This window comes from Notolepis coatsorum (assembly GCF_963971535.1).
Source record: "Notolepis coatsorum genome assembly, chromosome: 15".
Lineage (NCBI taxonomy): Eukaryota > Metazoa > Chordata > Actinopteri > Aulopiformes > Paralepididae > Notolepis > Notolepis coatsorum.
This window is the reverse complement of record NC_140179.1, coordinates 59902187-59928827: the sequence shown is the minus strand read 5'-3', so window position 1 is coordinate 59928827 and position 26641 is coordinate 59902187. Positions and strand designations below refer to the sequence as shown.

The 26641-nt window shown below is 41.3% G+C and overlaps 1 protein-coding gene across 1 annotated transcript in view; it reads right to left on the bottom strand.

Annotated features, from left to right (window-relative positions):
* fanci (FA complementation group I) overlaps positions 1-26641 on the bottom strand; it is a 122967-nt gene that overhangs the window by 79864 nt on the left and 16462 nt on the right. The window contains exons 6-13 of the mRNA XM_084330243.1: positions 24488-24545; positions 19939-19980; positions 19116-19239; positions 16828-16913; positions 15038-15167; positions 14816-14893; positions 12856-12992; positions 11382-11565 (exon numbers count right to left, since the gene is read on the bottom strand). Of these exons, the coding sequence (XP_084186369.1) occupies positions 11382-11565; positions 12856-12992; positions 14816-14893; positions 15038-15167; positions 16828-16913; positions 19116-19239; positions 19939-19980; positions 24488-24545 (839 nt within the window). The remainder of the gene's footprint in view (positions 1-11381; positions 11566-12855; positions 12993-14815; positions 14894-15037; positions 15168-16827; positions 16914-19115; positions 19240-19938; positions 19981-24487; positions 24546-26641) is intronic.

The following is a 26641-nucleotide window of genomic DNA, read 5'->3' as shown; positions in this document are numbered from 1 at the left end:
ATAGGACAGATGGGAAGCCACGCGCCATTGTGGCTAAACTTCACTACTACCAATACGGTGTCGAGGTGCTGAGCCGGGCGCGCGCCCAGGCTCCATTACAGGCCAACGGAGTAACTATTGCAATCTTCCCGGACTATGCCACTAGCGTCGCCAAAGCCAGAGCCACGGTCACGGAGGTGAGGAAGTTACTACGAGGCCGAGAGGACACCCGGTACGGCATTCTCTTTCCAGCCCGATTCCGCATCACGTAAAGTCGTAAAACGTAAAGTCGATGCAAGTGAAGCGATGGGCTACGTCAGAAAGAACATTGTGCATGCAGCAACCGGAGAGGTCGGGTAGGCTACCTTTGGTACACACAATGCTAGCATTCTTGAAAAAGAAAAAATTAAGGATTCTCGAGATACTGTTTGCTCTGCACACCACTATAAACTTTTTCGATCAGAAAGGGGAGATACTCTGATATTTATATGTTATATCTGTACCATACAGATATTGTGAATGATGTGCTATCTTGTCCTCAACGGGTTACTACTTGCTAAAAGGTCACTGTAAAGTCTGCTAATTAACAATCTAGTGTAATGATCCACCTACTCGGTCTCAATAATTTACCACTGGTTATTATTAAGCTAGATAACACACTCAACATCCAGCAAATCTCTGATCCTATATCAACAGACCACATAGAAAGAAGAGATGTATCGGTGTGTACGTGCTACTGTAATGTCTACTGTGTGATAATCTATGTGTAGCATCACCTGCCTAGCATTGAGAAGGCACCACTGGATACCGTATATCAAGCTAGGTAACTCACCCACCCACTTTGAATGCCGACGACGTGTATTGTCGTCGTATCATGCCCCCCGTTGAGTGCCGACAACGTGTATTGTCGTTTGATTTTTTTTATTATATGAATATGAATTCATATTTCATCAACCGAGTCTCCCGTTGGTACAGCAGACCCTCTAGGAGCTCAGATGGGAAAATACCGCCCCCTATCGTCTATCCCTGTGTAACTGCAGGCCATTCGATTATACTGGGAGATCCCTGTGGGGGGAGCCTATTGGCTCCATTATGCTGGCGATGGATCTGATGAACATGGAAGTGATCGCGAGTTGGAAAGCAGCGTGGAATATATATTTACAGCAGCCAATAATCAATCAATAAACGCGATCGATATTTGGAATGGCGATCAGGAATTGGAATAATCTTTTTGGAGAACATCTGATCTAAGGTAAGGAGTCTATGTTACCAGTTTTAGGATAATCAGAGCTGTATTCACTGAGATATCAGCATGTGCCGTGTGTGTGTGTATGTGATGTTGAGGAAATGAGAGAATAGATTTTTCAGCCCGCTTCTATAGCGTGCATAAGTACACATATACTATCGATAATCTAGCGTTTATTTGAAAACGATTCATAAATAGGCCGACAAATGACAACGTGTCTAGTGTATTCGAGAATATTCCAATAAATGCTGTTTATGGGGGAATCTTTAAATTTTCCGGAAAATTTCGAGAGAACAATAGCTTTTCGAAATGCTATAAAAAGGATATGAACCGATTAAAAAACAATCCGTTTCGACAATGTTGACTGCAAACAAGTCATTGATAAGCGACGGGCAGATTAGACACATAGCCATAATTTAAAACATAGATTATGCGTTTTTAACGCTAACATTGAAGTGGATGATGGCATTCAAGGGGGTAAAAAGGAAAACAAGGCCGGCACTGATAGTGTTAAGGGGGCAGGTGATTTCATATTGCGCCAACCAAAGGAAGATAAACACGGCACGCCTTAAACAACTGACAAACGAGATTCTGGAGCTAGATAGATTACATAGCCACTCGCCATCAGCTGACACGTTGAAAAAAAACGTATGGCACTACGAACTGAGTTTGATCTCCTGTCAACACGACAGGCTGAATACCTCATCACTAAATCACGACATGGGTACTATGAACACAGGGAAAAGGCCGGACGGATACTTGACAATCAGTTGCGACAAAGAACAGCCAACCAGACCATCCCCACTATCAATGACGAGCGGGGCTCAAAAGCCACTGACAACCTTGAAATTAATAAATGCTTTCAAACTTTCTACCAATCGTTATACACCTCGGACTCGCAAGTGGGCCCCTCCACGCTGGACGATTTTTATAGGACCCTTCATGTCCCGACAGTCGACCCAGAGATGGCCGCAGATCTGGAGGAGGACCTTACGGTCGCAGAGATTGCATCAGCAATTAGATCTATGCAAAGTGGCAAGTCCCCGGGGCCAGACGGCTACCCTACAGACTTTTACAAAAAATTCAGTCCAGCTATCCCCACTGCTGCTATCCGTATTCGATGAATCATTCTCAACAAATTCTCTTCCTCCAACCATGCGCCAAGCAGTTATCTCCTTAATCCTTAAGAAAGACAAGAATCCACTTGAATGCGGCTCGTTAAGATGGATTAAGATTCTATATACATCTCTGATGGCTGCCGTTCGTACCAACAACAATCTATCCACCTACTTTGAACTCCATAGGGGTACGAGACAGGGCTGTCCCTTATCTCCACTCCTTTTTGCGATTGCAATGGAGCCCCTTGCGCTGGCTCTGAGGCAGAACACCGATATCAAGGGGATCATGCGTGCGGGCTCGGAGCATAAAGTCTCGCTCTACGCGGACGACATATTGTTGTATATATCACAACCCCAAACGAGTCTCCCTCAGTTAATGTCCCTACTTGCAGACTTCGGCAAAATATCCGGCTACAAAATCAACATCCAAAAAAGCAAACTGATGCCTGTCGGAACAGTAACAGGTCGGACACCTCTGAGCTCATTTCCGTTTAAAATCAGCCCTAAAAAGTTCAAGTATCTCGGGATATGGATCACTCATGAACATAAAGACCTATATATGGCTAATTATCAACCTTTATTATCTAATCTGACGAAAGATATTGAACGTTGGGACCCCCTGTCACTCTCCTTGGGTGGGAGAATCAATACAATAAAGATGAACGTATTGCCAACATTTTTATATGTATTCCAGAGTCTCCCAGTCTTTCTGACTAATACATTCTTCGCCAAGATAAATAACCAGATATATTCCTTTATCTGGAACAAAAAACCGCCCCAGATAAGAAGAACTATGCTGCAGAGACCCCGCGCAATGGGTGGGATGGCGCTTCCCAACTTTATGTACTACTACTGGGCAGCGAATATAAGATCATTATTATACTGGGTAAAGGGCGAGGACACAGCTCCCTGGTGGACAGTACTGGAGAGAGCGTCGGTTAAATCCACCTCCATGTCTGCCTTGCTATGCGCTAAACTCCCGTTCACACAGCCCATGTCTAGATTTACCTCTAACCCAGTTGTCATTCACTCGATAAAAGTATGGAACCAATTTAGAAGATCCTTCTCCCTTAAGGAACTATCATTTGCTGCACCAATCACAAGAAACCACATGTTTATCCCCTCAATGATGGATAAGGCCTTTGACAGTTGGGTTGGAAGTGGAGTGATTGCACTGTCTGACCTCTATATAGACGACAACTTTGCCTCCTTTGAACAGCTGGTACAGAAATACAAAATCCCTAGGTCACACTTCTTTTTTTGTATTTTATTTTTTTATTATTTTTTAAACAAACACATAAACAAACATGACAACACACAATAGGATATACAAATACACATATGCTCCAGCTCGTACCCCCCTCTCCCGGACCCCCCATTGGATAATCCAACCATTATAATTTGTTCCTAACCAGACACTACCATTATATGCTGGCTTTTATTCTCTCCACCACTTCTAACCACATTGCCATTTTGGATTCATTGAGACCCAAAATTCTAGCTGTTGATATTTCTTGATAAATCACATCGAGATATGTAAGAATCCAGACCTTACGGCACATTTTTTCCGGTTGAAACCATCGTGATGCTATCAGCTTTTTAGCCACTGTGATACCGGATAAAACCAATCTCTTTAGCTGTGGAGGTACTGCATGCTCAAAGACATCATTCAGCAGTAATACAGAGGGGTGTACAGGTATATCCAGAGTTAAGAGATTTGACAATTGCTGGGTCACTTCTTTCCAAAATATCTTAACTGGTGGGCAGTCCCAGTACATGTGCATAAATGTCCCTTCGTCCCCATTTGTACATAAGGAGCATTTGGAGTCTTGTTTAAGACCCATTTTGTTCAGTCTTATAGGAGTTAAGTATGTCCTGTGAATATAGTTAAGATTGATTTGTTGATGGTCCGGGTTCCTTGATGCAAGGCGTACATTTGCCCAGGCTTCTTGCCAGTCAAAGTCTATCTCCAGGTCTGGTATATCCCTCCTCCAGACTGAGTCTAGATGTAGGGTTTCATACGAGGCCGTTAGTAATTGATGATAAAAATCTGAAACAAAACCTCTCGATGTCTCTCTTTCATAGAAGAATTTGTGGTATCTGTGGTGTACAATTGGTATCCTTAATGGAACACCGTGAGCCTTCAAACATGCCAATAACTGTGCGTAAAAATAATATGAGGACTTGGTGAGATTAAATTTTTTGCATATCTCATCAAAACTACAAAAACCCTGTTTGTTGAAAACATCTCCTAATGTGTGTATGCCTTGCTTTTCCCATCTAGGGAATCTTATAGGTTGTTTTCCAATCAAGAGTGCATTGTTATTGAATAAGGGAGTATGATTATGCCATTTATGTGGGATAGAGTCTTTTTTTTGTGTTTCACGCCATATCCGGATTGCATGAGTGATTATGGGGCCAAATTTCCGTTCGCATTGCTTAATTGATAATTTGGTGTACACTATGTCCTTCAGCCTATGTGGAGCTACTATATTTTCTTCTAAATTTCTCCAGGATACTGATGCTTGGGGATCAAACCATGTTGTCAGTGGTCTTAAAGTGTATCCCTTAAAATAGTGGTGGAAATCTGGAAATGCCATACCACCATCTGCTTTGTTTCTCTGTGCGGTGGATCTTTTTATACGTGGTGGTTTGTTATTCCAAATAAATTTGTATGTGGAGGAGTGTAATTCTTTCCAGTAACCCTTTGGAGGGGGTAACGGTAGCATTGAGCTGAAGAAGTTGATTCTAGGTAGGACGTCCATCTTAATTATTGATATCCGTGCTTGTACTGAGTTTTTAAGTTTTGACCACCTGACAAGGTCGTATTTGATTTTGTTTTGGATTTTTATGTAATTGTGCTTCACCGTTTGGCTTATGGTAGGGAATATTTCAACTCCCAAACATCTAAAGTGTTTTACCATCGGTATCTCTTCTGGGAGGGTTATATTTCTTTTTGCAGGGGCGTTAAGTGGGAGGAAGGCCGACTTCGGCCAATTTATCCTAAATCCCGATAAATCTCCAAAGTCCTCAATCAACTTGAGAAGATGAGGCAGTGCGGTGTTGGGGTTTTGCATGAACAGTATTACGTCGTCCGCATATAAACTAATTTTGTGTTGTGTGCCCTTGATTACGATTGGTTCTATGGATTGGGATTGTCTTATATATTGTGCTAAAGGCTCTAATGATAGATCGAATAGTCCGGGACTAAGGGGGCAACCCTGTCTGGAAGACCGTGATACTGGAAAGATTTCGGAGGTGATTGTACCTGTTGTAATCATGGCCGATGGGTCTTTGTATAATACTTTAATCATATCAATGAATCCTTTTCCTAACCCCATCCTTTCTAATACTGCCCATAGATACGACCATTCCAACCTGTCAAAAGCTTTCATTGCATCCAGGGACAGCATCGCCTTAGGTGTGTTGTCTTCCTTGTTAGCATCTAGTACGTGTAGTAATCGTCTTATGTTATCAGTGATCAGGCGGCCTCTTATGAAGCCTGTTTGGTCCGGATGAATTAAAGACGTCATATGCTTTTGTAGTCTGATGGCTAATACCTTAGAGTACAGTTTGATATCGGTTCCGAGGAGGCTTAAAGGTGTGTAACTACCGCACTCTGTGGGGTCTTTGTCTTTTTTGAGGAGGACTGTTATGAGTGCAATATTGTCATTCTTATGGAAGTTCCCCTCCTTGACTGAGTATAAAATCATATTTAGTAATAAGGGTCCAATTATGTCCCAACAAGAGAGGTACATTTCTGGTGGGATACCGTCTCTTCCAGGGGCCCTTCCACTTTGCATTTCAGATATGGCCTCCCTAAGTTCATCTAGTGTGATCGGTGTTTCTAACTGTTTAGCGTAATCCTCTGAAAGTTTAGGGAGGTTAATTTGATTAAGATATGTGTCCATTTTGTTTTGATCGAAGGTCGTTTCTGATTTGTATAAGTTGGAGTAAAATTCTTTGAATGTCGTGTTTATTTCTTTGGGTTCTGTAACAAGTCCTTGTTGTGCTCTAATGGTAGTTATATCTGCAAATTTTGCGTTGACTCTTAGTCGCATGGCTAATAGGTGACTTGGTTTGGAACCTTGGGAGTACTGCTGTTATCTTGTGCTACGTATTTGCAATTCAGATTGTTGTCTGTATATGGCGTTAATCTCTTTTTTTAGTATATTGACTTGATTTTCCAGTTGAACCGAGTTGTTGTATTGCAAAGAATTAAATAACGTTGAGTAAAGTGTTTCCAGTTCAGCCAGTTTTGAGCATCGATTCTTGCGTATTTGGGAGGAAAAGCTATCAGTGAAATCCTTGATCATTCCCTTTGTCGACATCCATAATATTCTGGGGTCCTGCACCGAATTCGCATTTATCCGTAGGAATACCGTAAGAGCTTCTTTGATTTGTGTAATGAATTCCTTGTTATTAAGCAGCATCGTGTTAAATCGCCATCTTGGGGCTCGGGATGATAGTATACCAAATGTTCCTTTTAAGAGTAAATAACAGTGATCAGACAATGCATTGGGTATCATTTCCACATCGTAGTTATCAAATAGTCTCGGGGTTGTGAAAACGTAATATATTCTGGATAATGTATTATGTCTCGCAGATCGACAAGAGTACTTCCGGGTCATGGGGTTGAGTGATCGCCATAAGTCATTTACACCTGTAATCTTCGACCAATCCTTTAATGCATTAGATGCATTTTAATGCATTAGATGCATTTTAATGCATTAGATGCAAGGAGGGGTTTGATTTGTCCATCCTTGGGTTCCAAATGGCATTAAAACCCGCACCGATTATAAATGAGTATTCGGGAAGGTCTAACATTGCTCTGGTAAGTGTAGTGAAGAAACTAACTTCGTATAAATTTGGGGCGTATACCGCTACCAACGCTATTTTTCTGTTCTTGTGTAAAATCTTAGCTATAGTTATCCGACCATCTGCATCAGACCATACTCCCTTCAATTCAATATTCAACTTCCGTCTAACGACTATGGCTACTCCCCGAGTTCTCGTTCCAAAGGAAGAGTGACTGATGTTATGATGTGTTGTCCGCTAACATATCTATGTCTTTCTCTAAAATGTGCGTTTCGCTTAGCAGAGCTATGTCCACCTGTTCTTTTTTCATCAGTGTGAGCACGCTTTTTCGTTTGTGTTGTTTATTTATTCCACCAGTGTTCCATATCATTATGTTCAAACTAGCCATAATCTATACATGTTGTTGTATGGTTGTTGGTAATGCAATATTTTTTTGACGCTTCTATTGAGGCTAATGTGGGCAGGTCTCTAAATGGCTGGAATAAGGGGGAGGTGAACGGAGGGGGGAGGGGGTGAAGTACATAAAACAAAATAACCCTAACGTCTTGCACAGACGGGTTACACATAAAACACATATGGCCCATCCCTAATGGATGGGCTAAAATGATTAACAGAACATACAAACAATAACCCAAGGCCACTCCATTCAAACCCATTAGCCCAAGGGTCTGGGTGAGTAGCCCAACGTTAACCGCATTTCCCTAGCCAAAGATGAGGGAAAATATATAAGAGAGAGAGAGAGAGAGAGAGAGAGAGAGAGAGAGAGAGAGAGAGAGAGAGAGAGAGAGAGAGATAAGAAGGAAAAATTAAATAAATGAATTGGAACAAACAAACAAATGGAATGGATATGAGATTGAGAAGAAAAGAAAAGCACAAGAGATAAATGAAAAGAAAGGAAGACTTGCATCTGCAGCATTCTGCATGCAGTGTCCTACGTGTATTCAGTCAGGTCCCGGGTAGTCACACTTCTATAGATATTTGCAACTCCGGAGCTTTGTAACTTCAAACTCGGACTGCTACCCATTGTGTCCTCCTGCCTCTCTTTTAGACTCAATCCTGAACTGTAAATTGATCCAGAAACAAGCTATAAGCAGAATCTATGAATTACTTAATAGAAGCAACTTGACACCTCTGGATCTCCTTAGGGGCAGATGGGAGACAGACTTAGATGAGCCAATCACAGAGGACACATGGGACAAAATAATTCAGGGGATTTTCTCATCCTCCATATGCCTTAAACATGCTGTTATCCAGTTTAAAATTGTACACCGACTGCATTGGTCTAAAGACAGGTTCTCTAAAATATATCCCGACATAGACCCTCTATGTGACCGCTGCAGACAGGCTCCAGCCACTCTGCTCCACATGTTCTGGACGTGCCCAAAGTTGCACACCTATTGGCAGGCCATCTTTGACACCTTCTCTAAGATATTTGGAAAGGTAGTAGAGCCATCTCCATATTATATTGCAATATTTGGAGTGGCCCCAACGGACATCCACTTTAGATGGTGGGAATCTAGAATGCTGGCCTTCTGTTCACTATTGGCCAGAAGGCTAATACTGTTCAAATGGAAAGACCCAGGTCCACCTGTGTACGGCCACTGGATGAGAGAGGTCATGTATCATATTAAACTGGAGAAGATCAGGTATGTCAGAGGTTGTACCGAAAAATTTCACAATATTTGGGATCCTTTCCTAACTTTCTTTGAGGGTATGGAAGCGGATAATGTGACAGAGGTGATCTGACTGGCCTTCCTAGTCTCTCAGCTTATTATTCTATTATTTTATGTTCTTACTTTTCTTTTTCTCTATCTACAGAATACAAGAGATGCATATGTCACTGCTGTCTGGTGATTTAAAAGCTAAAAGGAAAAACAATTATTAATAAATGCTTTAAGGTATCTTAGAATGATTCTGTCTGGTATAGGGGTGGGGGGAAGGGAGGGAGGGCCTTATTTTATTTTGGCCCATGTGGGACCGCCTGTGAAAACTGAATCTTCAAATAAAAAAACCTTGTTAAAAAAAAAAAGTGCTTGAGTTTACAAAAGGTCCTTTGCGCTATATATATTATTCCTAAAATTGCTGCACTTTGTTAAAAGTTGCATTGATCTGTTGGTCTGTGTAGTAGCTAATACAGGATTTTGCTGCTTAAACGTATGTATAATGTATATTCATTAGGGATGCTCGATATTGGCTTTTTTACCGATACCGATATTCCGATATTGTCCAACTCTTAATTTCCGATACCAATATCAACCGTTATCAACCGATACCGATATATGCAGGGTTTCCCACCCCAAAAAACGGAATAATTTCAGGTAACTAATAATTTCACTGGATATATATATAACAAATATTGTTATTGTTTTGTTTTTTTTAAACCGATACCGATATTTTCCGATATCACATTTTACTGCCGATATCGGCCGATAATATCGGTCGGCCGATAATATCGGACATCCCTAATATTCATTGATTCACTCGTATACCAAAATTCATTTGACAGGGATGTGATTCCGCCGAAAGAAACCTGAAAATGTTCTAAACGATATATTTTTTTTAATAAACACTCCATTTGAATGAATGAACACATTTTATTTGTATATATTGAACTGTTCACAGGGAAGAGGAAGGTGGGAGAGGAAAGGGACAAAGAAAATTAATCAAATATATCAGTGTCCCCCTAAAAACATTTAAGGGGGTCATCTTGACCCCTCCCAAGTCATCCTGGCTCAAACACTAACGTTAGGACCTTATCTTTTCTTCTTTGCAACCAGATTGTGCAACACCTGTAACTGCCTCCTCTCGAAGTCTTGCCTACTGCGAAGGGCTGCAGTTGGACTAATGGACTCTTTTGCTTTTCTTTTGCTCTCAGGTCGATTTTGAGAATGAAGGTGGTGACATTTCTCCATCTCAGCTTCTTGGTTATGTCTAGGTTGGCTTCTGTACCTCATGGAGTTTGATGTTTCTACAGAGCTTCACATTAACTGGACAATGCTTGCTCTCCCTTGAGTAGTGTTGAGTGGCAGACTGCTGCACTGCTTGCAAGTAACCTTCCCTGGTTGGTCAGTTTTACAAAAGCAATCCAGTGTTAGTGTGTTTCCTAGTGTGTTGACGTCTTTACAGCATCTCGCGCCACTCAACAAAACTGCTAACATTATCGATAGCCAATGAAAATCTGTTATGCAAGAATAACAGGTCTGATAAATGTTGCTTTCGCGTTTCACTTAAACCAGGTTGGAAAATAATCAAAATATATTAAAAAATATAATAATAAAAAAAAGTATTTTTAATTTTTTTTTTAATATTCTGTTATCATGATTTTAGGTCAGAAAAACCGGAAATCCGGTTAAAAACGGAAAAATCACATCCCTGATTTGAATTGAAAAATGTTGCTTTTCGCATCAAATATTGATATGAGATTCAAATTTGATTAATTTCGATTAACTATAAAGTCTCGAATTAATTCGATTAAAGTTTTTAATCGGGTCCCACCACTAATTAGCATAATAGGTAGTAGTAGTATTACTATTGACATTAACATAGTAGGTAGTAATATTGGCAAGGTAGATTACTTATATAATAGTATACATTTTCTTTCTTCATTTCAGATATTGATTTAATATGGTATTCACATTTTATTGTCTATATGTACCGTGTCATTCTATATCATGATGTAGCATTTTATAAAAAGCTAATATCAAGTCAGATTTCACACAAACTAATTTCTGCAACATAGGAGATAAGGCTGTCCCCCGAAGCCTGTTTTTGGGATTCGAACTTCGTCAGGCTTGTCGAACGGATGTTCGAACCTTCGTTTACAATATTTTTTTTAATGTAAAAAAAATAACAATTCAAAATTATTATTATTATTTTATTTTTATAAATATCCTCAAACTAAATCCTCAATTTGAATGAAGTGATTAATCTGATTAAATTAGTATTTTTTATTTTATTTAATCAACTTTCTTTAATGAATATAACACATCAGTTTTAATACTATAATATTAGTGTAGTCTAATCTTTATCTGCAACTGTGAAGAAAAACGCATTGGTTTAAACAGAATGAATAGACACATACAAAAATATATATATATAAAAAAGAAAAAATTATTATTAAAAAAAATAAATTCGAATGTTGATTTAGAATTCGAATGCCAACATAACGAACGAAGGTCCGAACGTTTGGGCTCGAAACCGTACAGTAGGAGAAGCGGTACCTTGAAGCCTTCCAGGAGGACCTGCCCCCCCAGCCTGCAGGCCTGCTGAGCAGGGGTCTTGACGGTGGTCGCAGCGGTGCCTTCTGAGGTCTTGCCAAACGGGCCGGGCCGGGGTCCAAAGGTGTCCATGAGGGCGAAGCCCAGCTGGACCAACCCCTGGGTCACGTGATCCCAGCCGAACACACTGCATCATGGGAGAAAGGATGGCGTCCCAACGTGATTAAATGGCTGCTTTTTTTATATAGCGCTTTTATCCAAAGCGCTTTACAATTTGTTACTCACATTTTACCCATTCACTCACACATTCACACACAAACGGCGGAGGCGACCATGCAAGGTGCCAACCTGCTCATCGGGAGCAGTTAGGGGTTAAGTGTCTTGCTCAAGGACACATCGACACGCTGCCCGGGAGGAGCGGGAATCAAACTGCTCTACCTCCTGAGTCACTGTCGCCCCATGATTATGATTATCTCGGCGAACTAGAGACACAATAGTGTACAATATTGAGGGTAGACGCCCTTTAATATGATTTTACTTAAAAGGGGCACAATTTTGCACACATTCTTTTAGATTCAAGAGGTTTATTTGTCACATACATACCAGGGCATACAGTTATTGAGAGTAAATTAGTTTGAATGTGGCCAGCAGTGATGTCATCTGGGACATTGAATCCTTGTGTTCATTACAGTTCAACGACATGATAAGGTACCAGTCCTTATAAGACAAAGTGTTGCTATTTTTCATATTCATCATTTCACTAACATTTCATGGAGCTGTAATTAACACAAACATTGTTTTTGGTGAAGTGCCCCTTTAATGAATTGCTGTTTGACACATATAATATAATATATTCTTGTGGAGCGAGAATAGCTTCGAGGGATTGATGTTCTGAAATGAGAGGATGAAGCGTTTAACCAGACCTTAGCCCCTTTCGTGACTGTGATGCACGCAAACAAGGTTTGGCCAAGTGAATCCACAGTCCCTTGCTCCTCACAGAGAAATTTCAAAGGTACTCACAGTTGCACAAGGGTTTCGGACAGACAAACGTTAGGGTTGTGAAAGCTTGGCGTTGCTAATAAACATTTTAAATAATTTGTATAAACTGGTCATATAGCTCAAAACGGCTTTAGCTGCCTGATGCACCTGCGCTGTGATCACAGCGCATGCGCATCAGGCACCCAATGTCGGAAATAAAGCTGTGTTGACCAGTGTTGACCAGTTTATAAAAATTATTTAAAATGTTTATTAGCAAAGCCAAGCTTTCAAACCCTAACGTTTGTCTGTTCGAAACCCTCGTGCAACTGTGAGTACCTTTGAAATTTCTCTGTGATACTTGTATATAACGAACGGTTCGGTTAGGACCAGTTCTTCATGGTAAATCTAGGTTGGTTTGCCATTGAGGAGCAAGAGACTGTGGATTCACTCGGCCAAACCTTGTTGGCGTGCATCACAGTCAGGAGAGGGGCTACCAGACCTGTTCTTGACCGTGTCCAGGATCATCTCTGCTACGCTGCAGTGTGGATGCAGCAGCTTCTGGAGGAACTTGGATCCCTGTTGCAGCTGCTCGTCCTTGAAGCTCTTGGTGATGCCACCCTTTAGGAGCTCAAACACCTGACAGGAGGAGGAGAAGGTGATTAAAACTCATTATTACATGGCGTTTTAACATTCGCCGAAATGCTTGATTGTGATTGGTCAATAGCGCTCGTCAGAGGTCCGTTATTACTCGATAACGGACCTCTGCCAAGCAATAATGACCGCTGTTCGCAGCTGTTCGCAATCAAGCCCACTGACACACACTGCATCAGTGCAATCAGTCCACACACCTGCCCGCGATAATAATAACTTTATTTGGGCTGACAGCGGACGGAGCCACAGAACAACTGCATCTGCATTTGATCTCGTCTTGTCGATGGTGTAAAATGAATTCGGTATATTGTTAGTAAGTTAGCCATGTAATAAGCGGGATAATGTATAGCTATACTCGGTCATTGTCGCAAAATAATTGACCTTCACTACGTTTAAAACACCTCGGCGAGGCGCCTCGGTATTCTAAACTCTGTGTCGGTCAATTATTTTGCGACAATGACCTCGTAACTATACATTATCCCTTACATAATAGACCACTGTGGCTGCCCCCCCCCCCCCCCCACGCGCCTCTGGAACAGTCTACCTGCTAACATTAGGTCTGCCCAGTCACTTGCCACGTTTAAATCACTGCTTAAAACTAGGGCTGTACCGAATGTCATTTTTTAACATTCAAAGCTTCTATTAAAGTATTCGAATGAAGCTTCGAATGTCTGTCGTCATATTTTATGACGTAATCCAAAAAAATATATCCTCAAACTAAATCCTCAATTTGAATAAAGTGATTCATCTGATAAAATTTTTATTTTTTTTCTTTTCTTTTTTAATCAACTTTCTTTAATGAATATAACTCATCAGTTTTGTCAACATAAATAATCCAATAAGGGCACGGTTGGTACGAAAGTGATGGGGAGGTCTTGATAATATAATATTAGTGTAGCCTAATGTTTATCTGCAACTGTGAAGAAAAACCCCATTGGTTTAAACAGAATGAATAGACATAAATATATATAATAAAGAAAATTAAAGAAAAAAATTATGAATTTTTTTTATTCGAATGTTGATTTAGAATTCGAATGTCAACATTATGAACAAAGCTTCGAAGCTTCGACCTATTCGGTACAGCCCTATTTAAAACCTATTAAAATCTATTCAGCCTGGCCTTCTAAAATCCCTTGTGCAGAGCATCCGCTTAGTTTTAATGTATACTGTATTATGTTTTAATTGTTTGATATGGTTTGAGTATAGTACCTTGCATTTTATGTAAACACTTTGTCAACTGCTGTTGTTTAAAATGTATAAATAAAACTGACTTCACTTGACCACAGATGTCTCTTTTTGCTGACCAAGTACAACAGGATATCTGCAAGTTACATTTAAGACTTTAATACCACTTCTTAGAGCATATTTCTATACCAATTTCACAACCATACTAGCAAAATAAAACACATAGCTAGCTATATAGACCCTGAACTGGCGGCTGCACTTGTACACAGATAAGAGCACTTTACTTTAGAAAATGTTTGACAGCTACTTAATTCTTCAAATCAGGCAGTTACATGTTTTAATCTAACCAGATGGCAACCTCCCATGTTATATGTTACCTGATTTATGATCTTTTCATTATCACTAAATACTAGTCCTATATATAGTACTCAGTTCTTGGCACCTGGCTGTGACATTAACAACCGATGTGAGTAGGAGTCCTTTAGCCTGGGTTAGGGTTAGGAGCAGGAGTGCTTTAGCCTGGGTTAGGGTTAGTAGCAGGAGTCCTTTAGCCTGGGTTAGTAGTAGGAGTACTTTAGCCTGGGTTAGGGTTAGGGGTCCTTTAGCCTGGGTTAGGGTCCCACCTGTTCCTCGTAGCGCTGGACTCGGGCCACAGAGAGCAGCAGGGCGATGCTGAACGGACACAGGTCCCCCTGACACGTCTGCAGGGAACGGGAAAGAAAATCAAGACATCGTGGTGGAACTAGTGGAGAGGTCAATTATGCGTGTGGTCAGATCCTCATGGTTGATACAAATGTATTGTTGTAAAAAATAAAATAATAATTGTCAAAATAGAAGTGTCTCACCTTGAAGCTTTTGAGGAACTCTCTCCCCAGTTCGTGGTCGAGTCGAATAGCGAAGACTATGTGCAGAATGACGGTGCCTTCGACGTGCCTCAGCTGGTCCAGAGGGATGGACTGCACCTCCAGATCCATACTGAACAGAGAGACGGAGGAGGAAGAAAACAAGATGGAGGGCGACAGATAGAAGATGGACGTAGTGGAAACAACTCGTTGGAACGAGACGGTGTTGGTGCAACTGTAGCCCAACACGTCAGACGCGTGGAACATTCACAAGCGAGCTCACCTTTGGGTCTGGAAGCGGAATATTGAGAAATAAACAAAGAACTTGCGTCGATAAAGTCAATGGTGGTGGTGATGTGGCTTTCTGAGGCTTGGTAAGCCACACATCCCTTGGTCGTGTCGTGATTGTTTTTTAAACTTTATTGTAGTTATATGACTTTGTGTGTGTACTGTATTTTATATTTCTTTTAGTATTTCCGTTTTTGTATTGTACAGCACTTTGGTACAACTTCGGTTGATTTTAAATGTGCTATATAAATAAAGTTGACCCAAGTTGACCTATGTGTTGGTGTCTCATCTGTCACAGTAAATTCCTAGCTCTGCGATTACTTTAACACATCCACCGCCGGAAACGGCTTACGACGTGTTTCAAGGTCATGCGAATTCCGCCAATCCACGGCGTACGGCGTTATTGAGATCATATTAAATTTTTTCGCCATGGTATTCATAATTCCCTCACCGAGCCTGGTCTGATACAGTGGGAGCCTGCACAACAGTGCAACGCTTCAATACCGCCGCCTGGTGGATGATCGGGCGAGTTACCAAACCGGAAATGGATCGAGTCGATCTCCGTGCATCTGGGAAATGCGTCCGGCAGTCACATATTGTTGCGGGACTCTAGACACACATCCGTGTATATGGATCGCTGCCATAACTCAATAATCGATATGATTTGGGCGTTTATTATTATTATACAAACCGGAAATGGATCTAGTCGATCCACGTCAAATAAGTGGGATCTTTTTCCTCCAGTCTCATCGGCGAATGGTAAGAGGACAGTAACGTTACTTTCAGCGTGTTTGTTTATTATTATTAATGCAAACTGCTCTGATCAATATATCGCCCATACTACATAAAGCATTTACTGACGATCACGGAATTATAAACGACCCCCCCCCCCCCGTTCATCCGCGCGTGATGAGTCATAACGTTTAGGATCGTATTCAGTTGGATTTTTTAATATAGCGTGTATCACGAATAAACTGCAATCGATCATCTATATTATGCGTTTAGGCCTATAACTAGCGTTCTAGGAATTACTGCAGAAAACGATAAAAACATATTTATATTCTAGACGGTATTTTAGTATGAATCTATGAATGAAAAAGTATAACGTTCCTACATCCTGAACAATAGATAATCGATGTTGAATGGGCCATAGTAATGTCAATTTAGCAATACAATTTAAAAAGTTATAGCCCTGCAAAGAAGGTGAACATCTCCATGGGCTTAGAGTGGTGGCAGAGTGGTATGAGAGGGGCACAATGCCTGGCGGTCAATGTGTTAAGGTACAAGAAACGAAACGGAGCAATAATGGGAATGTTTTGATTTCTTAAAAACAAATTTTAACCTTATTATTCATAATAATCTTTTCTCTCTCTGAGGTAGCAAGAGAGTTTTATTTTAAATGTCATGATCTTGTCCAGATCCAGAAAGAGGATTTATTTTGTCCCGGTGTACGCTCCCTCGGTCTGACGTGTGGAACTGGTGCAGCGACTGATGTCGTCACTTACTCTCCGTTGTTCTGCTCCTCCTTCTGACGAAGGTTCTGCTCCTTAAAGTAACTGATGATTCCATCCAGGACCTGTTTCTTACAGCCCTGTTGTAGAGACACAGGCACAGAAAGTTGTTCAATCACTGAAAACATTTGTTGCAACCCCCACACACAACTGAATGAACCTCAACAGTTTTAGAAAAAAAAGCATATACACACACGTGTGTACACACACACACACCCACCTACCTATCAATCAAATGTATTTATATAGCACATTTAGACATCACACTCGTCAACCAAAGTGCTTCACAGTAGGGCTGGGCAATTAATCGGAAAAAAATCGTGATCTCGATTCATAGACCTATGCAATCTCATTTCTAAGTTATGATGACGATATTTTTTTTATTTAAAAAAAAATATTAAGGGCAGCTAGGTGGTGTAGTGGGCAAGGCGCTCGCTACCAATGCAGGATACGCTGGGTTCGAGCCCAGCTCTCCGCATTGCTATCAGCTTGGCTGGTCGTTCATACTAACACAAATTGGCAGTGTTAGGGGTGGGAAAGCTGATGGGTGGGGATCAGACGTTGTGGACAGCGACTCCTACAGGTCGGTTGGTGCGCCTGCGCAGCAGAATCAGGAAGCGACGGGGGCGGCGTGTCCCTCCCACGCAGACCCCCGCCGCTGAGAGATCGCGCTGTGCAGGTGAAAAGATGCGACGGCTGCTTCCTCGAGTACCGGAGGGTAGAGCTGCCGCGGTATCGGTATTACCGCGGTATCGCTGTTACATCATGCCCACCGCAGCGTTGGGCTGAATACCGGCATCACCGCTGTTTTTTATTATATTATTATTATTATTACGCTCTCGTTGGGCTTGCGGCTCTGCAGATATACCCTACTTCTCTGTCGAGATTCCAAGCGACCCTATTGGGTACCAGAAAAGTCACATGAAACACTGCAGACCACTGATTGGTCAGAAGAGATACGCGTCACATGCTTGGAGCATCTTGCAGTGCATTTACTTCCTGAATCTCAGCCATCACAACACGGCTAATAGTACGTTAGCTCCCACCGGAGACCGGAGTGGATTACCGACGCCGTCGCTCCTCAGGGAACGAGGCATAATGATTTTACTGCAACGAAATGTTATAATAAAAGCCCTTCGTTCTATACACTTGTCTGATTGAAAACTTTATTAACAGACCGCAGAATGGGTACAACTCGGCACGCTCTGAGCAAAGAAAGGAACTTAGATATTAATTGAGTAACGCTTGCCTTGCTATGTGGTCCGGTAAATACGAACGTGTAACTATACTAACGTTAATGCCACAAATCGAATGCCTTTGTAATCATAAGTAGTAACGTTATAATAATAAGAAGAAGAAAGGGTCGGGGGGGTAACCGGCGGGCGCGACACCGAGGGGAGACTTCGAATCCGTGTTTCACTTTTAATAACGAATGCGTGCATGCCGAATCCCAAACAATATTCATGCTGCAAAGTCATCCTCTAAAGATAGACATTTAGACTAGAGGCAGGCTATATGCTATATAAAGAGTAGACTACAAAAAAAATGCATTCAAACTTTTTTTTGTGTGTGTGTGCGGTAATACCGCGGCGGTAGGAAATATTTAGCAAATGTGTGCGGTAAGGAAAACATCAATACCGCGGCAGCTCTACCGGAGGGGACACGTGATGTAAGGCTTCGTCCACATTTGCAGCCGGCTTGTGGGAGGCATGGCCTAACAGCGTTCGAGACAGGGGAGGGTAGAATTGGACGATACGAAATTGGGATGGGAGAAAAATTGAAAATGGGAGAAAAAAGTAGATCAAACAAATAAAATAAAATTATTACATATTTAATTTTTTATTACTTTTTACTTTAATTTTTAAATGATTTTATTGAAAAAAATAAGAATCGTGAGAGAATCGTGATCTCAATTCTTAGAGAGAAAAATCGTGATTCACATTTTTAGCAAAAATCGCCCAGCCCTACTTCACAGTAAGTCACATAGCTAGAAACAAAGAAAGTATAGAATAAACAGAAAATATAAACAACCAACGGATAGACAAGGCAACAAAACATCAACAAGCAAGGCAAGAGTCAGAGTGACACACATACCTGTATCCCTGTACATATAAATCACTGTGCATATTAATACTACAACTCTGTAGATACATCTGATTAGCAATATTACTCAGTAGTACTCATTTATATATTTGCACTCTGGTTGGATGCCAGACTTGTTCACTGTACTTGTGCTTCATGATGACACCAATACATTTGAATCTAATCTAACAAACACACACCTTGGCCGCTAAGAGCAGCAGCTGATAAACCAGTGGTGGGATCTCCTGCAGCTCCAGTTTCAGGAACATCCTGAGGACCTTCTCCACCAGGAACTGCAGCTCCTCTGGAGACAAGGGCACGTCCCTGGAGGGGGGGGGGGGGGGGGAGAGAGGAGAGACAGAGAGAGAGGGACAGAGAGAGAGAGAGATACAGAGAGAGGGAGAGAGAGGGAGAGAGAGGGAGAGGGAGGGAGAGGGGGGGAGGGAGAGAGAGAGAGACAGAGAGAGAGGGGGGGAGAGAGGGGGGAGATAGAGAGCGCGAGAGAGGGGGGGAGAGAGGGAGGGAGAGAGAGAGAGAGAGCGAGAGAGAGAGAGAGAGGGGGGGGGAGAGAGCGAGAGAGAGAATCAAGAATCAAGATTCAAGCGGTTTATTTGTCACATACATACCAGGGCATACAGTGAAATTCAGGTGGTCATGCCCGCATTGATTGTGCAAAATACAATAATAAAATAGACATTGGTAAGACACAAGATGTGCATGATAAAAATAGACATGCTAAGTTCCTGAGAAGCTGGTTCCTACTATTACTACTAGTACATACTATACAATATACAATTTTAACTCTGTAATTTTTATACTTAATGTATCTAAACTATACTATACTATACCTCCTTCCTTTAAAGTAACTTTTCCATTATTTAAAGTGACTCTGAGAGAGAGAGAGCCAGACGACCAGTCAGGAAGATACGTGAAATGATGGAAGGGCTGAGGTCGTAGAACTTGTAGCAGTGAGAGAAAGAGAGTATTAAAGTGTGATAATAACGTGCTGGTGGAAGAGCCTACCTGAACATGGTGGTGAGGTGGATCACACATTGTGGGTCCCATCTGCACAATGATGAAGAAAACCCTAGTCAGGCAAGCGCTACCGGAGTCTCATGGCCGGTACAGAGAGACTCAGAAGGAGCTTCTTCTATCCCCAGGCCATCAGGATGCTCAATGACTCCATGCAACACTAACCCATCCATTCTACATACATTGCACACACATCCACATGCACACTCCCTTTAACACTTTGAGCGCCACGCCGTGTTTTCCTTTTTACCCCCTTGAATGCCACGGTCCACTCCCAATGTTAACTTTAATATCGCCTAATCTATGTTTTAAATTATGGCTAATCTGCCCGTCGCTTATCAAAGAATCATTTTCCAGTCAGTGTCGTCAAGGCAGATTGGTTTTTTATCGCTTCATTTCCGTTTGAGAGCATTTTGAAAAGCACCCGTTTTCTGTGATAATCGCCTTTTACTGGAATATTCCAGAACGTTGATATTTGTCGGCCTATTTATGAATAGTTTTCAAATAAACGCTAGATGATCAATAGTATACGTGCACGCAAGCACGTTCGAGCCGCGCGCTGATAATAGCTGCTTTCATTTCCTCATGGATTTTACAGTGAAACAGATAGAGCACATATCACAAAAAAGCTTATATCTATTCGAAAACGAGTCTGATTATCCTAACACTGATAACATAGATTCCTTACCTGACATCAGATGGTATCCAAATGGTATATTCCAATTCCTGATCACCATTAAAAAAAATCGATAAGTGTATAGATCTAACGTGTATACAGTAGAACTCATGATCCGCTGGGCTCAGAGGATCCAGAATGAACTCTGGTAACTCCGGCTGCATCAGTGGACTGGAAAATGTGGACTGGAATATTTTTTTTTCCCCATCCATTTTCATTGAGTCCATTCCAAAAGGGTGATTTACCATCTGGGAGACGATAGGGGGCGCTTTTTTCACATCTGATCGCCGGCGGCCCTTGGGTAGGCTAGGGTAGGCTTGCGTGATGCAATATGATTTCAGATCGCTAGAAAAAATAATAATAATAATTCCGAGAAATCTCGTGAGTGGCTTTCAACATAACTATCGTAAACACGAGATTAGCCGTGAGTGGCGCTCAAAGTGTTAAACAAACACTCACCTTTAACATTCACTTTAACACTTTGATTGCCACTCACGAGTTTTCTCGGATTTATAATAGTCACATTGAAAGCCACTCACGAGATTTCTCGGATTTTTTTTTATTTTAGCGATCCGAAATCATATTGCATCACGCGAGCCTACCCTAGCCTACCCAAGAGCCGCCGGCGATTAGATGTGGAAAAAAGCGCCCCCTATCGTCTCCCAGATGACATCAGGGATTTTGGAATGGACTCAATGAAAATGGATGGGGGAAAAAATCCTGTACTCCACATTTTCCAGTCCACTGATGCAGCCGGGGTTACCAGAGTTCATTATGGATCCTCTGAGCGCCGCGGATCATGAGTTCTACTGTATACACGTTAGATCTATACACTTATCGATTTTTTCGAATGGTGATCAGGAATTGGAATATACCAGTTGGATACCATCTGATGTCAGGTAAGGAATCTATGTTAGTGTTAGGATAATCAGACTCGTTTTGATGAAGATATACCGTACTTTTCGGACTATAAGCCGCGGCTTTTCCCCCCATTTTTCGACCCTGCGGCTTATATAACGGTGCGGCTTATATGTGACTCGACGTGACCAAACCCGAAAATGTAAAAATCTAAATATTGCTTTTTTGACTGCATTGAAATGTTATTTATCTGTTCCTTTATTTGCTAAACTTAATACAACTTGTAAATGAGTTAATTCTTGTTATTTTTCCAACAGTATTGTGTCCCAATGCTAATTACATATGGTAATTAAACATTAAAACACCTGCGGCTTATAGTCCAGTGCGGCTTATATATGTACACATCATTCAATTTAGCTGCTGCGGCTTATAGTCAGGTGCGGCTTATAGTGCGAAAAGTACGGTAAGCTGTTTTGTGAAATGTGCTCCAGCAGTTTCACTGTAAAATCGACGAGGAAATGAAAGCAGCCATTATCAGCGCGCGCCTCGAATGGGCGTGCGTGTACGTATAATATTGATCATCTAGCGTTTATTTGAAAACGATTCATAAATAGGCCGACAAATATCAACGTTCTGGAATATTCCAGTAAAAGACGATTATCACAGAATGGCCCAGAATGGGCTGTTTTTTTACCTCAAAACGGGTGCTTTTCAAAATGCTCTCAAACGGAAATGAAGCGATAAAAAACCAATCTACCTTGACAGCACTGACTGGAAAATGATTCTTTGATAAGCGACTGGCAGATTAGACACATAGCCATAATTTAAAACATAGATTAGGCGATATTAACGTTAACATTAAAGTGGATGGTGGCATTCCAGCACTAAGTCTGGCGCCACCTGGTGGCACTGAAAGTGTTACACACCCATAGTTTATCTATTTATTACCAAAAGATTTGCACTACATCTCTACCTCATTTTTGCATTTTGTACTTTAGTTTTGTATATTGTATATTTTGTACATACAGAACCAAGCATTTCACTGTAATGTACTTTATACATGACAAATAAAACTAAACTTTTTAAACGAGTCAAACATCACGTCACTGAGTTGAGAGCATGTACAGTATGTACAGTATATGCAGTACATGTAATATTCCATGTAGTGTAGTTATGGTGACACACTAAGTCAATGGTAATCTGTAGGGCAGTACCGAATGTAATTTTTTTTAATATTCGAAGCTTCTCTTGAAGTTTTCGAATGACGCTTTGAATGTCTGTCATCATATTTTAATCATGCTTTTTTTTATATATATAAATAAATAAAAGTCCTCAAACTAAATCATCAATTTGAATAAAGTGATTAATCTGATTAAATTAGTATTTTTTTTTTATTAAATCAACTTTCTTTAATGAATATACATTAACTCATCAGTTTCTTCAACATAAATAATCCAATAAGGGCACGGTTGGTACTAAAGTGATGGTGACGTCTTGATGGAGCGCCGAGCGCCAAGCAGATGCAGATAGGCTACATCATTTATGATAAATGTTTATGACGAGTCATATACTATAATACTATACTATTAGTGTAGCCTGCCTAATCTTTATCTGCAACTGTGAAGAAAAAACCCATTGTTTTAAACAGAATGAATAGACACATAAAAAAAGAAAATGTTAATCTTTTTATTCCCCCCCCCCGAATGTTGATTTAGAATTCGAATGTCAACGTTATGAATGAAGCTCGGAAGCTTGGAACTATTCGGTACAGCCCTAGTTATGAATGAAGCTTGGAACTATTCGGTACAGCCCTAGTTATGAATGAAGGTCGGAAGCTTGGAACTATTCGGTACAGCCCTAGTTATGAATGAAGCTTGGAACTATTCGGTACAGCCCTAGTTATGAATGAAGCTTGGAACTATTCGGTACAGCCCTAGTTATGAATGAAGGTCGGAAGCTTGGAACTATTCGGTACAGCCCTAGTTATGAATGAAGCTTGGAACTATTCGGTACAGCCCTAGTTATGAATGAAGCTTGGAACTATTCGGTACAGCCCTAGTTATGAATGAAGCTCGGAAGCTTGGAACTATTCGGTACAGCCCTAGTTATGAATGAAGCTCGGAAGCTTGGAACTATTCGGTACAGCCCTAGTTATGAATGAAGCTTGGAACTATTCGGTACAGCCCTAGTTATGAATGAAGGTCGGAAGCTTGGAACTATTCGGTACAGCCCTAGTTATGAATGAAGCTTGGAACTATTCGGTACAGCCCTAGTTATGAATGAAGCTTGGAACTATTCGGTACAGCCCTAGTTATGAATGAAGCTCGGAAGCTTGGAACTATTCGGTACAGCCCTAGTTATGAATGAAGCTCGGAAGCTTGGAACTATTCGGTACAGCCCTAGTTATGAATGAAGCTTGGAACTATTCAGTACAGCCCTAGTTATGAATGAAGCTTGGAACTATTCGGTACAGCCCTAGTTATGAATGAAGCTCGGAAGCTTGGAACTATTCGGTGCAGCCCTAGTTATGAATGAAGCTTGGAACTATTCGGTACAGCCCTAGTTATGAATGAAGCTTGGAACTATTCGGTACAGCCCTAGTTATGAATGAAGCTTGGAACTATTCGGTACAGCCCTAGTTATGAATGAAGCTTGGAACTATTCGGTACAGCCCTAGTTATGAATGAAGCTTGGAACTATTCGGTACAGCCCTGGTTATGAATGAAGCTTGGAACTATTCGGTACAGCCCTAGTTATGAATGAAGCTTGGAACTATTCGGTACAGCCCTAGTTATGAATGAAGCTTGGAACTATTCGGTACAGCCCTAGTTATGAATGAAGCTTGGAACTATTCGGTACAGCCCTAGTTATGAATGAAGCTTGGAACTATTCGGTACAGCCCTGGTTATGAATGAAGCTTGGAACTATTCGGTACAGCCCTAGTTATGAATGAAGCTTGGAACTATTCGGTACAGCCCTGGTCATCTGTGATCATCAGGTTCTCACCTGCTGGAGCAGAGACTGTTGATCAGCTGTTTCTTGTATTCCTCCCCACTCAGTTCTCCTGGAGATACGAGAGCAAAGTCAACCACCAGGAAACAACAGAATGGTTCATCATCCCGCCCTACCTTTCACAACGTACAGAGTTGTAATTAGGGATGTCCCGATCCGATCACGTGATCGGGGCCGATCACGTGATTTTCCGAAGATCGGGATCGGCAAAAAAAATTATAATAATCTGCCATTTTTTTTTTCTTTTTTTAATTCAACAAACATGACAATGTTCACGTCTTAAACTCATACTGAGGCCTTAGTTTTGGTTTTAAATTGCATATCATCATTAATTTATTTATTGTCACACAGAGCAGAAGAATTTTGCCAAAACAAACCAATAGTATTCAGCTGCAGAACGGCAGACCAGCCACACTCTCAGTCTCAGACCCAAATTAAATTTTATTTTTATTTTTTATTTTTTTTAATCCCAATTTCTCACATTACATTCACCCTGAATGTTGACGTTATCCAGGTGAAAAGTTAACTTCATAAATCATTTGATGTATAATTAAATCAAAGGAAATGCGTTTGGGTCTGAGAGTGTGGCTGGTCTGCCGTTCTGCAGCTGGCTACTATTGGTTTGTTTTGGCAAAATTCTTCTGCTCTGTGTGACAATAAATAAATGAATGATGATATGCAATTTAAAACCAAAACTAAGGCCTCAGTATGAGTTTAAGACGTGAACATGATCATGTTTGTTGAATAATAAAAACAAAAAAGTTACAAAAAAAGATTTTTTTTTTTATCGGATCGGGAAATATCGGTATCGGTAGATACTCAAAATCACATGATGGGGATCGGATCGGGAGCAAAAAAATGTGATCGGGACATCCCTAGTTGTAATATTAATATTTTGATGCGCCTGGTGGTGTTCAGACTCGTCACTGTTAAAAAACAAACAAATTAAATTGACCACACAAGCACAATTTCAATCAATAAAATATATTTATTGAATTAGAGCAAATAGTCTGGCAATTAGAGTAGTCGTATAACAGTCCAAGGTCAAAAACATAAAACAGGCTCTCGTACAAAAAAGGGATTATTCAATACTCAGGGTTTGTCTTCCGGTCCAGGGTCAGTACACAAGGGGGTTTCTCAGCCAGTCTAGGGTCCAGTACACAATGAACACCTTCTCGCCTTCACCTCTCCTCTCACTACCTCTCACCTCACAAAACTCTGAATATCTCAATCTCTCTCTCAATACTGTTGTGTAAACCTTGTACCTTTAGTTCACATATAATAAGAGACAGAGAGCATGTTATCACGTTGACTCTTTACTGGTAGGTCAGTCAGGAAGTACCTTGCAACATACAAACATGTCCGTGTAGCAACACGAGCCAAACCGGACATCTACCCCTTTTAGTAAGAAACATCTCCCAGTCCCTTAATAACAAAACATAATTTTTTCAAGTATTACACCACAATAGGCATCCAATATTTGCATAACATTTTCAAACAATAAATCTCAACAAGACTTGTCTTGCATCTCTTACTGAGATTATAAACACATGCAAATCACATCATCTTTCCTCTCTTTTTTCTTTTCTTCTCATGAACAGTCATTCACCCCCCCCCCCCCCCCCCCCCCCCCCAGTCTCTCACATATCCAATCTAACTGGAGGACGTGACACTCTGCCAGAGGAGGTCACATAGGGCGCTTTGGTGTTATCAGAATGTCTATCATTTCGGGGCGGTCAGGTGGCGTAGCGGAGATTGCGTTCGTCACCAACGCCAGAGACGCTGGATTCGCCTGTTCGAATCCAGCTCACAGCTCCAGCGTTGTCACCAGCTTGGCTGGCCGTTCACACTAATACAATTGGCTGTATTAGAGGGTGGGAAAGCTGGCGGGGTGGGTCCGGGTCGTTGTAAACAGCGACTCCTACAGTTCGGTCGGGGCGCCTACTCAGCGCGGATAGGATCTAAGGGGGGTAGTGTGATCCTTCCACACGTTACACCCTCTCAGTGAGAGTCTGCGCTGCCAGGTGAAAAGAAGCGGTTGATTGGCTAGACGTGTGTCGGAGGAAGCACGTGATAGCCTCCACTCTCCCAGACCAACTGTGGGGGGGTAAGTGCGCAGCGACCAGGAAGGGGATTGGGAATTGGCAT